This window comes from Ceratotherium simum, chromosome 36, assembly GCF_057802395.1.
Source record: "Ceratotherium simum simum isolate JZ-2026a chromosome 36, ASM5780239v1, whole genome shotgun sequence".
In the NCBI taxonomy this organism is placed as follows: domain Eukaryota; kingdom Metazoa; phylum Chordata; class Mammalia; order Perissodactyla; family Rhinocerotidae; genus Ceratotherium; species Ceratotherium simum.
This window is the reverse complement of record NC_141935.1, coordinates 365,893-382,084: the sequence shown is the minus strand read 5'-3', so window position 1 is coordinate 382,084 and position 16,192 is coordinate 365,893. Positions and strand designations below refer to the sequence as shown.

General features: G+C 58.8%; 2 protein-coding genes across 2 annotated transcripts in view; one reads left to right on the top strand and one right to left on the bottom strand.

The window, feature by feature from the left end:
* The window catches only part of ADORA1 (adenosine A1 receptor), a 30,995-nt gene extending 25,857 nt beyond the window's left edge, over positions 1 to 5,138 (top strand). Inside the window, exon 2 of the mRNA XM_087424255.1 lies at positions 2,788 to 5,138. Coding sequence (XP_087280381.1) covers positions 2,788 to 3,427 — 640 coding nt within the window. The 3' untranslated portion in view covers positions 3,428 to 5,138. The remainder of the gene's footprint in view (positions 1 to 2,787) is intronic.
* MYBPH (myosin binding protein H) lies at positions 5,042 to 13,158 on the bottom strand. Its single transcript, XM_004438934.3, has 11 exons — positions 12,957 to 13,158; positions 12,736 to 12,870; positions 11,828 to 11,995; positions 9,325 to 9,413; positions 8,758 to 8,953; positions 8,438 to 8,577; positions 7,709 to 7,868; positions 6,443 to 6,579; positions 6,125 to 6,311; positions 5,813 to 5,863; positions 5,042 to 5,335 (listed from the first exon to the last, which is right to left on the bottom strand). The coding sequence occupies exons 1-10, from the start codon at positions 13,156 to 13,158 to the stop codon at positions 5,847 to 5,849; spliced, it is 1,431 nt and encodes a 476-aa protein (XP_004438991.1). The 3' UTR covers positions 5,042 to 5,335; positions 5,813 to 5,846.
* Between the last annotated feature and the right edge of the window lie 3,034 nt (positions 13,159 to 16,192).

The following is a 16,192-nucleotide window of genomic DNA, read 5'->3' as shown; positions in this document are numbered from 1 at the left end:
TCCAGCCCTTTCCCACCACGGAGAAAATAGCAAGAAAAACAGATGAGAACTGATACCCCCGCTGCAGGGTCTGCTGGGACCTGGCCCTGGAGGAGCCCCAGGAAAGCTTTAACCCCGACTCCAGCCAGTCGGGAGGGCGAGGGGAGTGGGAGGTCACCTCTCTGGCTAGAAGTTGCTTCCTCTCGCTCTCCCACCTGGGACGCTGTCAGTATCCACCTGCTCTCGCCATGGGTCGTCACTTCCCAGAGGTGGGTCCTGGGCCAAACCCCCGAGTCCTCAGGCTGGACGGCAGCACCAGAGGTCACCTTGTCCACCACCCATCTCTGGGTGGTACCCTCTTTGAATGGGTCCAGACGTTCCCATTTTAAAGCTCCTAGGAAAGGGACATTCCCAATCTGCCGATCATCCGCGTCCGAAGGACCCCCAGTGAGCCAGGTGCCCTGAAGGAGAGCCGGTCTTAGAGTCAGGAGACCTGGCGAGTTATTGCCCATTTCTGGGCCTCGAGTTTATAACCTGTGAAATGGGGGTTCTGTTACATGGTGTGCTTCCTCACAGGGTGGTGACAGGGCCCACCTGAGACATGAGCGTGAAGGGGCCATGGTGGGGGCCCGGCCCCTCCTCCCTCCTGCAGCTGCTGCCGTACTTGGTCTTGCCGAGGCCTGCCCGGGGCTCGCCTCCCCTCTGCCTCGTGATGGCGTGTCCCTCAGCTTCCTTCTCTCCCGACAGAATGATCTGTGCTCCTGTGGTCTTGCCCCGGGGCCTCATGGCTTCTCTCACCACAGGACATGGAGACACTTGGAGATTATCAGGCACAAGCCCTGAGCCAGGTGTTTGCAGAGCCCTCTGGCTGTTTGCTGAGCACCTAGAGACACCAGAGGTTCTCAGGTGTGGTGCTTCTAGGGGCTTCAAGGGGCAGGAGCTCAGGCACAGGGTTATTGGTGGGTGTTTGCAGAGCACTTCCCATGTTATCTCATCTAGTCCTCACCCTCTGAAGTGGGTCCCACTTTCTCACTTTACAGAGGAAGAACTGATCTTGTAGATCACAGACCTGGGGCCCAAATTTGGGTCTCTGACGTCCAGTGGGTGCACCAGGCTGGCTCTCCTGCAGGGGATCCAAGAGGAGGCGGTGGGCTTCAGTCACAGCAAGAGAGCAAGGACTGGATCTAAGAAAAGTTCAGGGAGCACCAGTGATCTGGGCCGCTTTCAGGCCCCTGTGGTCACAGAGGAGGAGGGGCCCCCACACCAGAGGAGTTGGAGTCATCAGGGTCCTCAGTTTCCCCAGCAGAATAATAAGGAGATTGGAAAAGAAGGTCCAAAGGTCCCTCCTAGTGCTCGCTTTCCAGATGGGGTGGGGGTCTGGTTTCTCTTAGCCCCCAAACTGCTCAGGAACAGTGGGTTCTGATGGATGGAGAGGCGTCCAGGGTGAGAGGGACCTTAAGTGTCCCCGCTGTGAGGGAGAAAGCTCAGATTCTGAGGAAGAGAGTCAGAGGGAGGCCTCTCCTTCACACTCGGGGCTCAGTAGCTGTTTACATGCTCAAGGAGGGTACTCCATCCATGCGGGAGCTGCGCTGGAAAATAACAACTGGGCAAGCTGATGCACTGAGCCAGCTCCTTGGCCAGAGCAAGGCGGGCCCCAGTCCTTGGCGCTTGCTCCGGGGCCGCTGTGTGGGCAGAGGCCATGCTGGCTGCTGGCCGCGTTGGTTTAGGGAAGAGGGGAGCCCCCAGGACGTCGGACCCTCAGCCCTGGGTGGGGTGGGGGGCAGTCACTGCCCGTGGGCAGCCTGGTCATTTTCTGTGGCATCCAAACGTTTTTATCTCCTGTGTGTGTCATGATGTGAAAAAGGTTGGAAGCTCTGTCCCTTGACATCGTCCTGTTTATTTCCTTCGAAGGACATATCACAACCTGTAGTTGTCTTGTTGCATTTATTTTTTTACTTTTGTGCTATCTGTCTCTTCACCCAAAACGTGGGCTGTGTAGAGGTGAGGATCCTTTATCTTATTCCAGCACAGAGAGCAATGCCTGGCACAGAAGGCACTCAAAAATGTTTGCTGAATGAATGCATCTACGCACACATACATGAATGCAAGTACCTCGCCTGTAGTAAATGCTCAGTGAACATCAGTTTTCTTTCCTGAGAATAATTCCCAGTTAGCTTGGGAGTGCAGAGCTGTTCTTGAGATCAACCTCTCTGGAGGTAAGCACTGTACAGTGACTGGAAGGGGAAGGGAAAGGATGGAGGGGGAGAGGGGGCAGAGCCAGGAGGAGGTTGCGACAATTGTGTCAGCCAGCCCAAGGGGAGGGGTGGTTTGTTAATTACCTGGCTGTTTTGGTCAGTGTAGACATGTGTTAGGAAGCAAGGGACAGTGCTGCCACCTTCCATGTCGCCGTGGGCAGATCACATGACTGCATTGCATTTGTTTCCTCATCAGTCAAATGGGCACTCATTCTGCCTGTGCTTTCCTGCCCGACGAGGGCGTCACGAAGCAATGACAAGGTGACCAGAGGGGATGTGCCAGCACATGTGAGCGTTTTTACTTTGGTAATTTTATTAAAACTCCTAAAGGGAGTCCTTTGTTTTCTGCTATGATTTTTACCATTAACCAGGTTTCCCACCCTCTGCAGGAGAAACGAGCCAGTGCATCGCAAGCTCTGGCCTAAATCTTAGATCCCGAAGACTCAGCCCTCTAGCCAAAGACACACACCTCCCCATTCCTTGGGCCCTGGGAGACCCCCAGGGGTTGAGTGAGCCGCAGAGGGTCCTCATACTCTGCCCTCCTCTCCCCCAGGTACAAGACGGTGGTGACTCCCCGGAGGGCTGCAGTGGCCATCGCCGGCTGCTGGATTCTCTCCTTCTTGGTGGGCCTGACCCCTCTGTTTGGCTGGAACAACCTGAGTGAGGTAGAGCGGGCCTGGGCGGCCAACGGCAGCGTGGGTGAGCCCGTGGTCAAGTGCGAGTTTGAGAAGGTCATCAGCATGGAGTACATGGTCTACTTCAACTTCTTCGTCTGGGTACTGCCCCCACTGCTGCTCATGGTCCTCATCTACCTAGAGGTCTTCTACCTGATCCGCAAGCAGCTCAGCAAGAAGGTGTCGGCCTCCTCTGGCGACCCGCAGAAGTACTATGGGAAGGAGTTGAGGATCGCCAAGTCGCTGGCCCTCATCCTCTTCCTCTTCGCCCTCAGCTGGCTGCCCCTGCACATCCTCAACTGCATCACCCTCTTCTGCCCTTCCTGCCACAAGCCCAGCATCCTCATCTACATCGCCATCTTCCTCACGCATGGCAACTCGGCCATGAACCCCATCGTCTATGCCTTCCGCATCCAGAAGTTCCGGGTCACCTTTCTTAAGATTTGGAACGACCATTTCCGCTGCCAGCCCGCACCCCCCATCAACGAGGACCCCCCAGAAGTGAGGCCCGATGACTAGACTCCACCTTCTCTCTCACCTGCCTTGTCTGGGCATCAGCCAAGTCCTCACCTGCCCCTGTCCCTCTTGTCTCCCTGAGCCTTCCCTGGCTGGGCTGTGGGGTGTGGGTGCCCTGTACCTCTGGGTCCTGGAGGAGGTTTGGGGGGCATCCCATGGGAAAGGAACCAGGTAATCTGAGGGGAGGAGGAAAGTGGCTGGAGCCTCCCCCTGCCTGACCATCCCACGGGCAGCCAGTGCTTCAGGCCACAAAGGGGCCGTGTCGGCTGGGAGGGCTGCTGGGGCTCCCCCAGCGGGCAGGCAAGTCTGCTTGTCTTAGGTGGTAGTGGTGCAGCCCTGGGACCAAGCTAAAGGAAGAGAGAGGATGGAGATGGAGAGAAGGAAGGGACCAGATGTCTTGGCCTTGCTTTCGCTCCTGCTCTGTAGGAGAAGGTGGCCAGAGCTGCTGAGGGACGAGAATCAAGGAGCCTCAGTCCCCACCTCCAGGACCCTGCGCTCCAGCCACGCTGGGTGCAAGGTGCCTGCTCCCCTCGCCCTGGGAGCCCAGGATTATGCTTGGGAGAGGCAGAAAGAGCAGGTCCAGAAATCGTGTGCAACATCGGCTTTATTCTCCATCAGCCCTTGACCCTGGGTGGGGGCTCCTAGTGCCCTGGAGCCAATGTGGAGTGTTAGGTACAGGCCTCAAACAGCCACTAGGTAACAGCACCAGGCCCTCATTCTTGCCCTGAGCGTCCCAAGGAGGAGCCTGGTATGTAACTACCTGTCATCTGGGCCACCAGCTCCACCAGTGATGACAGGCCTGGACTCTCCCAGGTGACACCCATCTCTGCTGCTCTGGGCCAGATGGAGAGGAGAGCCCCAGACGTGCCAACTCTTGGGAGCATTTCCCTGCCTGGGGAGGAGGTGGACGAGGGAAAGTGTACTCGAGGTCCTGGGGGCTGACTCCTAGAATGAGGTGTGACAGGCCAGAGGAGACCACCCTCCTGAGAGTGCGGGCAGGAAGGTCTTGCTGGCATTTAAATACCCTCAGGGCCCCTGGCGTTTCCCGCTGTTTTCGGGGGCTTTGGGCTCTGTGGCAGAGTCTAGGCTTTGAGGGCATCTGGGGAGGGGTCCACCCTGCAAGCCGGGAGCCTGTGTGCGGAGGGGGCAGGGATCTCAGTGTGAACAGCCACTCCAGCCTTGATTGCAGGCCCTTCCCTCTCTCTGAGGTGGGGGTCCCCTGGCTTCCCAGGAAGGGCCACCCGACTAATAAAAGACTGAACCCTGATGGCAAGTACACTGCTGGCTGCCCACCCCCAGGGGCAACAGACAAGCTCAGCAGAGAAGAAGCAGTGGTAGGGGCGGGGGAGAAGCGGGGAGAGGGGGATGTGGAGGCGTTTGGTGCAAGGAGGGCTCCAGGGAAGGGTGTCTGTTCCTATTGTTACAGTCTTGGGGTAGCAAACCCTGAATGTGAAAGTAAAATCCTGAAAAATCTCGTGTCTGGAAAACCCCCAGGGCAGCTCGAGTCCTGTCCCACTGGCCCTTCCTCAAGGTGTCGTGTGTGGAGACCCCTCCTGGTGACACATTCAACACCCCCTCACCGTGACACAGCGCCGCCTCATGACGATGGTGCTCACTGTCATGGAGGCCCCGCACGGGAACACCACACACCTTTATTTGAGCGCCTCTTGCCCAGTGCACAGCTCTCTGGGGGGCACCCCAGTCTCTGCACCTGCCAGGCTCCCTTGTGCCCAGGAAGCCTGGCCTGGGGCCTGCCACCCACTCCTGGGCGCTAGGCTTCAGCTTCAGGGGAGGGAGGCCAGGCAGGAACCAGGGAGCAGAGCCATCAGGAGTCGCTGTGGAAATGGGGGTCTGGCTTCCATGGAGCTTGGTTCTGGGCCTGGCGGCCCTGAGCCCTCAGGCCTGCAGCACCTGGCAGAGCACACGCTTCCTGAGCCCCTGGAGTTGGGCAGAGCTGGGCTGCACGTGCCCACTGAGGAGGTGAGGCGGGGCAGGAGAGCAGCCCTCTGCCCTTCCCAGGCTGCCCTCCCTGAGGGCCTGCGCCAGGTCCGAGCCCTGCACTGTGCCTCTGGATGCTGCTTCACTTGTCCAGACCCTCCAGCCACCGGGGAGGGAAGGCTGGCATAGGGTGTTGCCCCCACTTTTCTGACGAGGAAGCAGGTCCAAAGGAATACTCTGGCCTGCGGTCACTCAGAGCCAGGACTAGACCCAGTCCTGTGCCCTTCCAGGCCCTGCACTATACCCATCTCTGGAACACCTCCAGGATGGTGTGGTTGCCTGTGATGGCAGATTCGTACGCAGAGCTGCCTCCCACCTTCCTTTATCACCCCACCCCTGCTTCCGGCCTTCCCCCCAGAGGCAGCAGGGGGCATGGGTCCAGCCACTTACCTTTCTCCTCATCACAGCCTCTTCCAGATGCTCTTCAGTGTGTGGCTGAGGCTGGAAGAGATCCTGAAGGTTAGGGCTGAGGAGGGGGACAGAGCGGCTCCAGGCTCCACGGCCTCACCCAGGCAGTCCATCCGTCTGCTACCTCCTTTCCTCACACTGGGCCTTCCTCCCAGTGGAAAGTCCTTCTGACAGCCTGACCTCGATCTTTACTTGATTATCAGTGCTCAGCCTCATCTGGTCCAGCAGGAGCACATTTCCTGTTCTCCCATCCATGGGAGGGTCCCTAAGGAGTGGCCCTCCTCAAATCCTCACCTTTAACCTCCAGCTGGCAGTCCACAGATGCCTCGCCCAGCACGTTGACGGCCTTGCAGGTGTAGACTCCAGAATCAAAGGGGCTGGGTTTCCGGATCTCCAGGGTGCAGACGCCTTGTTCGGAGAGGGCGCGGTATTTGGGATCGCCGTGGATGTCCATCTTGTTTTTCATCCAGATGATCTTGGGCTGAGGGAGTGTGGGCAGAGGAGGGCTGTGGTGGGGCTCTTGAAGGCCATCTTCAGGCTCAGGGGAGAAGCCTGGGAAGATTCCTCCACCCACCGCCCCGCTGCCCAGCACAGCAGGGCCCCGTGCCTCACCTTGGGCGATGCTCGGACACTGCAGAAGAGCTGGGTGCTGTAGCCGGGGGTGGAGGTATGGTCAGCCAGGGGTTGGGTGAACGAGGGGGCTTCTGAGAAGTCTCGCTCAACAAACCCTTTAGGTTTGGCAACAGTATCTGGGTTCAGGGGAGAAAATGGGGTAAATTTGAGGTTATAGGAGGAAACCTTTTAGGACTGACATCATCCATGTTCGTAAAAGAATCACCCTAGCTTACACCTGGGATCTCTTTAATCTGCACAGCGTTCCTCTGCCAGGGCAAATTTGTCATCTGCATCGACAGATGGGAACATGAGGCCCTTAGTGGGTGAGTGACTAAAGGGGCGGAAGGTCACACGACAACTCTGGCTCTCTGGGTAGAGAGCCTGGGGCCTGCGGAAGATCTTCGCCTCGCGAGGGCAGAAGACAACTCACTTCATCCTGCCCCCTCCTCTGGAGCTCCGTGTCAGGACCTCAGGGTCCTGGGATCTTTGGGAAGCCAGGGAACTTGGAGATGGGAAGTCTCTGAAGCAGAGGAAAGTTGAGACCATGCCTGGGTGGGTCCGGGAGGGGAGCAGAGAACTGAGTGGGCAGGGAAACCAGAGAGAGGAGATGGTCTTGGCCGAGGGTGAAGACCAGCAGCTGGAGACACCACATTTCATTTCTGTTTGTCTTTGGAGACCTGACTGGCTCTCCTTTTTTAAACAAAAATTTCTTCCTAATTCTGTGCAGCTCCAGCTGGTGTGAAAAAGAGTGTGCCTTCCGGAGCCCACACAGACTCTGTGTGGGGGAGGGCCTCGGAGCACGCGGGGTGACAGGGAGAAAGGGCTTGGAATGTCACATTTGACGCAAGAGGGTCATGTGCTGGGTGGAGACAGTAAACACCCGTATCTCTCGTCCATCTTTGTGGTGTTATGTTAGGGTTGGGAGGTTTGTGCTTTTAGCCAGAGTCCACCTATGTATGCACATTGCCCTTCCAAGTGGCTCCCTTGGGACACTGTACGTGAGACCCAATGACCACTGTGATGCTGGCAGCCATACAGCATCTTTAGCAAGTGCACAGCCTCCCACGGGACGCTTCTCATTCCCATGGTGTGCGCTGATATGTTTGTTAAAGTCAATCAACTGTATCCATTTCTTTACAGTCGCTCCGTGGGGATGTGTGTGTGTGTGCGCGTAGCTGTGGGGTGGGCACCCTCCCACAGGGGCGGGTGCTGGGACGCCAAGGAAGAGGCGGAGACTGGGAGAGAGCCCCGGGCCAGACCCACCTGCCTTCTGGATGTGAGCAAGCTCCTTGGTGACAGCGGCCGAGGCGCTGAGTCCACATAGGTTTTCCGAGAAGACCCGGAAGGAGTACGAGTTGCCCACGATGAGGTCGGAGATGGTGCAGGTGGTCGGGTGGTAGCGCTCCAGCACCGTGAACCATTGCTGCGGGGACCCTCCTGTCACCCTCACCTCCCTGCTACCTGCCACCCCTTCCTCAGAGGGGCTCATTCCAGGCCCTGTCCCTGGGCTGTGGAACCATCCAGCTTGGGGCCCGAGGGATTTTGAATTGGGAGAAGGGGCCCCTGAGTCACTCAGGTGACCTCTCTGGGGTCCTCAGAGAATTCTAGAGCCTTACTACTCAAGGTGTAGCCCAAGGACCTGCAAACTCAGAATCACCTGGGAGCTTCTTCCTGAGGGCAGGATCTCAGCCCCCGCTGGGGCCTACTGAATTACACTCTGCATTTTAGCAAGATCCCCAGGTTGATTCACATGCACACTACATTTCCAGAAGCCCTGCCCAGAGCCAGAAGGGCCTCAGAGAGCCCCCCCGCAGTCTTCAGGAGGAAACTGAGGCCCACAGGGAAAGGGATCTTGCCAAACGCTACACAGGGAGTCTGGTTAGCGGGAGGTAGATTCAAACTTGGTCCCTGGGCTCTTGATGGGCTGGGCCTTCCCCGTCACCTTGTCCTGTGCCTCCCAGCAGCCCCCCACCCTGCTCCAGCAGGCCTCACCCCTGTCTTTTTGTCTGCCTTCTGCACTGTGTAGCCCAGGAGGTCTGTGTTGCCTGTGTCCTGGGGTGCTGTCCACTCAAGGGCAGCGTTGCAGCCCCAGACGTCCAGTAGCCTGATGCTTCTGGGGGGTCCAGGTTTCTCTGCAGGACCGGAGTGTGAGAGGGGTGAGTGGGAGGGCTGGGCTTGCCACAAACTCCCCACACCAGAGATCTGACTTCCATCATGCTCCCCTGGCCTGACTCCATCAATGTCGGCTCTGGGGTAGGAGGTGGGGTCCCTGGGCCCCCAGCAAGGCAGCCCTGCCTCCCCTGGCCCAATACCGATCACAAGGATGTCAATGGCTGCCTTGGCCTCCATGCCTTCCAGCCGCACTGTGAGCTCATAGCAGCCTGAGTCGGAGCGCTGGGCTGAGCGGATGAAGAGGATGGAGTCCTGGTCCCCAGTGCGGATGCTCACCCGCTGGCTGTCCAGGGTGTGGCCGTTGTGGGTCCACGAGGCCTGAGGCTTGGGATTCCCCTGGGAGAGAGGATCCCTTAGAGGGGGTGCAGGACACCCCCTGCACCCACTCAACTCTAGGGCCTTTGAAGCTGTGCCCAGGGGAGCTGGCCCATTGGCCCTTCCCAGGAGGGGCAGCAGAGGCTGGAGCCACGGGTGCTACCCAGAGCCTCATTCTCCAGGTGTCCAGCCAGCCCTGGGACCACCTGCCCTGTCCACAGGCTGGAGAATCACAACAGAGTCATGTGCACAACAGAGGGAGGGTGAGGCCACCTTGGTGGGTCCAGGCAGACCTCCACGGGGACCCTGACATTTCCTGGGCTCCCTGACACACCTCTGATGGGGGCCCTGGTTCCAACCAGGCTCTTACCCTGGGCACCAGGCATACCCACCTGGAAGGGGATTTGCAGGTTGACTGCCTCTCCCACCTGGCGGATGTAGGTCTGACGAAGGTGGCGGGGGACACGGATCTTGGGGGCCTCTGCATCAAAGTGAGAGTCTAGGCTTAGCACAGCAGTGGAGGCGCTGATGGGAGGCTTCTGTGGCAGGGGTAGGGGACAGCTGGTGAGGCTTCTGCTGGGCAGGAGGGCTCCTGGGTGTGTCCTGGGGCTGCCTCCTTGTGGGATCTCCCTCCTGAGATCCAGGGACCCAATTCCCCTAAGGCCCTTGGGGAATGAGAGCCGGGAGGTTCCAGGAGGGCGGGACCTCCACAGTGTGAACTGGTAAGCGTCCCGGTCACTCCCTTGGCGCCCCGACCCTGCCAGGTTGGATTTGCAGCCTGGGCATTCCTGGGCTCCAGATGGGCCCCGGCTGGCTCCCTGGCTCCCCCTGGTGGGAGCAGGTGTGGCACCTGTGGGCCTGCATTCCCAGGAGGGGCAATGCCATCTTCCTCCTAATCCAGTCCCTCCATCTGCACCAGCCCAGGACCTTCAGGAGGCCCCTGTGAGAACCATTTGCCCATTGCTCTGTCTCCAGGCTGTATAGGAGGATTAGGATCTTTCCCTTCCTAAATGAGGCCAGAGCAGACGTACCCCTTCTTTCTCTGTCGCCCTCCCACTACCTTTCAGTCTCACAGTGGGGAAGTCCTTCCTGAAATCGTACTTCAGCCCCGTGCTGACCATCACCCACACAGCTGCAGCACGGGAGCCATCGGGCATTCCAAGGGAAGCCTGTAGCAGCCCCCGCCACTGCCCCCTGGGTGGGGCGGGGTGGTGGCGGTGGCTGAGGCTCCTCAGTGGCAAACAGGTGGCAGCAGTTGGTCGGTGGCATGCAGGGCGGAGGGGGAGGAGACAGTGAGAAGGAACACTGTGTCTCCGAGGATTAGCTGTGCAGGCACTTGGCTCTGTGATCATTAGGCGTGGAATGCTCCAGGGGCAGCTGCAGGGGGCCAGGAATGCTTGGCAGCTCCAGGTGGCCGAGGAGGCACAGCTGAGCAGCCGGGACCTGGATGGGGCCCCCAGCCTGCCCTGCCCATGAGGAGAGCCTTGCTGGTCTCTGTCTATTCACAGCCTCTCCCACCTCTTCTCTCCAGGAAATCCCCTTTTCTCCAGCCAGAGGAATTTTAATGGAGTGGTGGGTGCTGAGTCTGGCTGGCTCCTTCAGTGTTGGGCCTCAGAGTAGAGGGCCCTGGCTCCTGCAGCCTCTCAGGGAGCCTCTGAGCTCCCTGGGGCCCCTCCAGAAGGTCCAGGACCTTCCTGACCAGGAGGCTTCCTGGCCCCTCCAGGCCAGAGTCAGTGTGTCCATGCTGCAGCTGCCAGGTGGGCCCATGTCTCACTCAGACTCCAGGGACAGGAATGCCCTCAGTTTTGGAAACCACCAGAGAAGACCCCCTGTCCCCTGGGGGGCCATGAGTGGTCCTGTGTGGGAGTCAGGCTCTGAGACTGCTGCTAATTGGGTGGGGGACCTCGAGGGAGTCCCTGGGCCCCTTGGGACCTGCTTGGCTTGGAGGGACCAGCCGTGAGTCTGTGACTCTAAGCTTCCTAGCTCCATGGTTCCCACATCTCTCAGGTCTTGGAGTTGGGAAGTATTTCCTGGAACCCAAACTTGACCCCTCCTGTGGCCATGGAACCCCCTCCTTCTGTAGGCCTTTTCCAGAAGTGTGGGGTCCCCCTCTTGGGAGGTCAGGTAGGGGGTCAAAGGGGAAGTGGAGAAGACCTCAGGCCACCTGCTGGCCTGTGTCTCTCTTCACCCTGGGGCCCTGGGTTGTCCCCAGAGACCTTGGATCAGACCAAATGACTCACTGCCATTAACAGACTGAAACTCGATCGCCTCTGGGAGGGGAACAAGGGTAGGCTTGAGGCTAATGCACCCCACAAATAGAAATCTTAGCAAGGGGACAGCAGCTGGCCCAGGTCCCCAGCACGGCGCTGCACTCTGGGGATGGAGAAATCTTCACTGGTCTTTAGCAGGCCCTCATCTTCCCCCTACTAGGGATGTGTGGAACAAGAGGCAAGCAAAGACTTCTCTTGATTCAAAACCTTTGGGAGAATCTGGAACCCAGGCCATATAAAATGAGCAGAAAGTGAGTTTGCATGCCCGCTGGAGGTATTAAGCTCAGAGAGGAGGAAGAACGGAATGACTCTTAGGGTTGGGACCCTGAGGCAGGTGACCTGGGGAGCTTGTGCTTTCATTTCTGGGGGTCAGGAAGCCCTTCCCCCAGTGCTTGGGGCTGGGCCACTCAGGGAAAGGCCTCTGTGACCTCCAGAGGACCCTTGCTGCTGAGGAACCTGGAAGTTTCTTAAGGCAAGATGGCGATAGCATGTGGCTTGTACATGTGAGTGTGGGATGGGGGAAGTGACTCCCTGTTCCCTCTGCCCATTGGCCTCAGTTTCTCCACCCATCAGATAAGGTGCCTGGGGAGGGCTGGGGAGCAAGAGATGAAAGGGTGGGCTTTACCGATGGTCTTTTGGATGTGGACAGGCTGGTCCAGCACAGTGGGCGGGCCGGCCCCTGCAGAGCTCACCGCAGCCACACGCAGGAAGAACTTGTCTCCCAGAGCCAGGTTCCGCATGGTCTGCTGTGTCACCATCATGGGACGGGCATTCACAGGCACCCACGCCGAGGCTGGGGGAAATGGAGAGAATGCAAGGCCCTGGCTCCATGGCTGTGGGCACGTTTCTCCGCTGGCCTCCCTTCTCGCTGGTGATCTGGGGAAGCTGACCTCCCTCTCGGGGCCTTATCTCCTCCCCTTGCTCTTCTTCCCTGACTTCTCATTTTCAAATGGCATCAAAGACACCCAACATTAGAGCCCTGGAATGGTGGCCAGAGAGGGGTTGCTGAAGCCCAGAGAGGGTTGGACACATTTGCCAAGTCACACAGCAAGGGTAGCGGCGCAGGGAGAGGCCAGGCTGAACTTGGCTGCCATGGAGGTGGACAGCAGGACAGTGGCTACAGGAACTTGGCCAGAGCCCCTGCCCCCTATTTCTCTTCACTGTCCTTACTCTAACTGTCCCCCAGCTTCTCTGCTCTCCACCACCTGCTTGCCCTCCCCACTCAGGGTCCTCTGAGACTTGGCACCTCCTTCACTTGTCCTGGGAGCAGTGCCCTGGCTTCCCCTACCCTCTCTCTGTTGCTCAGAGGCTCCCTGCAGCTGGAGGATGGGGGGCTCCTGAGGTCATCCGGACATGCCCCTGCCTTCAGAGGTGCGTTGCTGGAGCAAGAAGCGGTGGGCGAGTGGATTGAGGGGCTACCTGCACTCCTCTGTGTCTCCCTGGACCGACCTGGCTGCAGGGTCTGAGGGCTGGTCCCCGCTGCCCCCCAAGCCCACCTCCCCTGGGTGTGTGTGGGGCTGAGCCCCAGCTCACCTCCCTCTCTGCAGAGCTCCAGCACGTAGCCCTGCAGCCCCAGCCGCCCCAGCCTCTCCGGGGGCTCCCAGCTCACAGTCACTGAGCTGTCGCTCACATCCTCCACGGCCAGCAGCCGCGGGGCACTGGGGAGATCTGAGTGAAAAGAGGGGAGATGAGAGCTCTCCTCCCACACTCCCTGCCCACCGCCTCCCTTCTCCGCCTGCCCCACCTCTTGTCACCTTCACTTGCAGGTGCGGGTTTAGTGGCTGCGGGGGCAAGTGCCTGAGGGGCAGGCTCCTGGGGCGTGGGAGCCTGCTCTTCCCTGGCCGACTCCAATGCTGCCACTTCTCCCGAGGGCTCTGTGGTGGGCACCTTGGCAGACTCAGAAGCGGTCTCCTCCGGACCACAGGCGGGGGCCTCCGAGGTGGCTATTTCTGTCATTGCTGGACTGGCTGGGGATCAGGCTGGAGTGTGCAGGGGTCAGCAGTGGAGGGTCAGGGCCTCCAGCGTGCCTGGGACACCTAGGTCCAGGCTTATATAGTCAGGGGCCGCCCCACCCCCAGCAAAATTATTCCCAGCTGTGGGGTCAGGTCAGGCGGGGGGACTGGGGGGTGGGGAGGCGCCTGGGCCAGGAATAGCTCTGGGGGAGGAACTGCAAGGGTCCCTTGAGGAGCGCACTACCTCGTCCATCACCCCGATTGGATCTCAGAAGCCAGGGTGCTGGTGCCCAGATGGGAGGAGGGCGCAGATGGGTGAGATGGGACATTGCCGGGAGCCCGTGCCAGGGGTCAGAGCAGTGGGAACGAGAGCTTCCATCTGGAGAATGAACCCAGATCAGGCTCTGTGTATTTGGCCTTTCTGGGGCCACCTGTGACCAGGGCTTCTCAGCCTGGTGCTGGGGCCCAGTCAGCCTGAAATAGCCTCCCTGAGAGCACCCCAGCTCTGCTCCTGGGTCCCACACTCCCCTGGTTCTCACATTCCTGGGGGACTCTGGCTTGTGCTGTATGAGGTTGAGGGCCCCAGAGAGGGAGGGAAATGGGAAGCCCCAGGTGGGGCTGAGGAAGGCCTTCAAGAAACAGGACTCCAGGAAGGGGGTCTAAGGCCCCTGGTCACTGCCTCTGTTGGGGAGGCAAGGACTCGGCCCCCTCAGTCCCTGCTCTGGGCCTCAGTTTCCCATGCATTACAAAGAGCCCTGTCACAGTCCCCTCGCCCTTGGGGGGGAATAAAGTCATGCGGCAGATCTGGAAGAGACCCTGGAGGAGGACAGCACTCTGAAATTTCTAGACTCCTGGAAGCAGGGCGTGGGCATGGGTAGTGGAGCAAACGAGGCAGGTGCAGCCAAATTTCTAGTTGTTGATTCATTTATCCAATAAAACATTTAGATTGGCAATAATTTAATAAGCCTGAAAATACCATGTGTCAGGGAGCTCTCACTGCTGGTGGAGAGTCGGTCGGAGGAACACCTCTGGAGAAAGGGAGACGGTATCTAGTCAAGTTGAATACGTGCATCCTCCGTGCCCCGGTAGTTACACCCCAGACACTCTCAAAGTGCGCCAGGGAGACACAATGAAAACCTTCACAGCAGTGTCGTTTGTAGTAGCCCAAATCTGGAGACATTACCTGTCCCTCCACGGTGGAACAAGTAAATACCTGGAGAGTGTGCACACTCATGAAGCCAGAAATGCTGTGATCCCACCCACGCTCAGTCAAGTGCGGGCGGCGCCAGGATCTCTTCTCCAGGCCTCTCTAGGTGCTGAGACCACAGAGGGAAGCAGCGAGAGTCGGGGTGGCGGTTGCCTGTGGGTGGAGGGACAGGGATGGATGTGACTGTGGATTTCAGGGGCACTAACGAGGTCATCTTTCCTGTCCTGGGTGGTGAGCACACAAGTTTTCACTATACGGTAATTCTTTAAATTAAACAAATACATTTTATGCATTCTTTATCATGTATTATATATCCCACAAGTTAAAAATAAATACACGTGTAATTTATTTAGGGTGCTTAGCCACAAGCACGCTCTCCTCCTTCCCCGTGCTGGGGGCACAGGAGGGTGGCTGCCTATCTCCTCTGGCTGTTCTTGCTGGGGAGGGGCGGTGGAGGGCCTGGGGAGCTTCCTGCTCTGCCTGCCTGGGCGCCCGTGCCCTCTGTCAGGTGACTCAGTGTCCTGCAGGGCAGGGGCAGGCCCTGGAGACTGATCCCCTTCCCTGGCCTCTGACTCTGCAGCTATAAGTGAGAGTGACTAACTCTGCAGGACCCTGAGTCAGCCCTGCAGGGCCTGTCCCAGGCTGGGGGAGGGCGGCCCTGGAGGCGGGGAGCAGGGGTTGGCTGCCCTGGAGGGCTCACAGCACGTGGGGTTTCAAAGACCCTTGTGTGTCGGGTGGGCAGTGGGCAGGGATCAGGGAATGCTGGGCCCACTGGCCAGCGGTGAAATGCTGGGTACCCCGAGGCTCTGGCCAAGTTCTCACTTTCTTTGCCTCCAGCAGCGCTGTGACCTTGGGATCAGTTGCATCGGCCCAGCTCCAGCTGGTTCAGATTTCAGGGCAGCCAATAGATACTTCCTTCCCTATACCTCAAACTGCTGTCACAAACTACTAGGCCAAGTCACAGATAATCCAAACATCGGGAATCCACAAATACATCTTCTTTGGTTTTGGAGTGCACGTCTGGACTCTCTTTGGATACAAGGCATGCTGGGGCCCAGGAATTCATAGGAACTTGGTGACAGCATCTTCACCTCATAACGGCTGGAAGGCAGGCTGGTCTTCTGAGCCCATCCTGTCCTGTCCCAACCCATCCCATCCCAACCTGTCCGCCCCCACCTCATGTCTCAGGCCAGCCTGGTTGAGGGCTGAGTGTGTCTCGAAAGGGGACAGATGAGCAGGACAGAGGGCTGAGTGGCAGCCCTAGGACGTCTGACAGATTTCAGCCCCGCAATAGGAAGGGCTCCTCCAAGGCACTGAGCTGTGAGTGTCAGGAGAGGCTGAAGGCCATTTCTCACGCACGCTCAGACTCCAGACCTGGAACAGAGGGAGGGTGCGTGGGGTGACACTGGTGTCTCCTTCTAGCCCTGAGAGGCCAGGTCAGGGTCTGGCCCTGTGTTGGCTCCCTGCACCTCCCGGGGGTCAGAGGAGATGAAGAATTGGGATTAAAGGGCTTCCTTGTTAGTGCCTGCTAGCCTTCGGGAAACAGAAAAGGCTTCTTTCAACAAGGAACTGCACAAAGAGGCCTAGACGACAATGACCTTAATATCTGGAAGGCTGTCAGCCCTCTTGGGCTAAGTCCATGGCAGAGGGATCTGAGGATGCTGGCCTCCTTTTGGGACTCCCTGGGGCCCAGCAGAGGCCAGGGTGGCCTCAGCTTCTGCAAACTCAGGGCCCCCAAGCCTGAGAAAGGAGTCCAGAAGAGATGGGGGAGGTGAGCCCAGCAGATGTGGTGGGGCCACAAAGACAGATGAAGCAGGCACCAACACTCTGT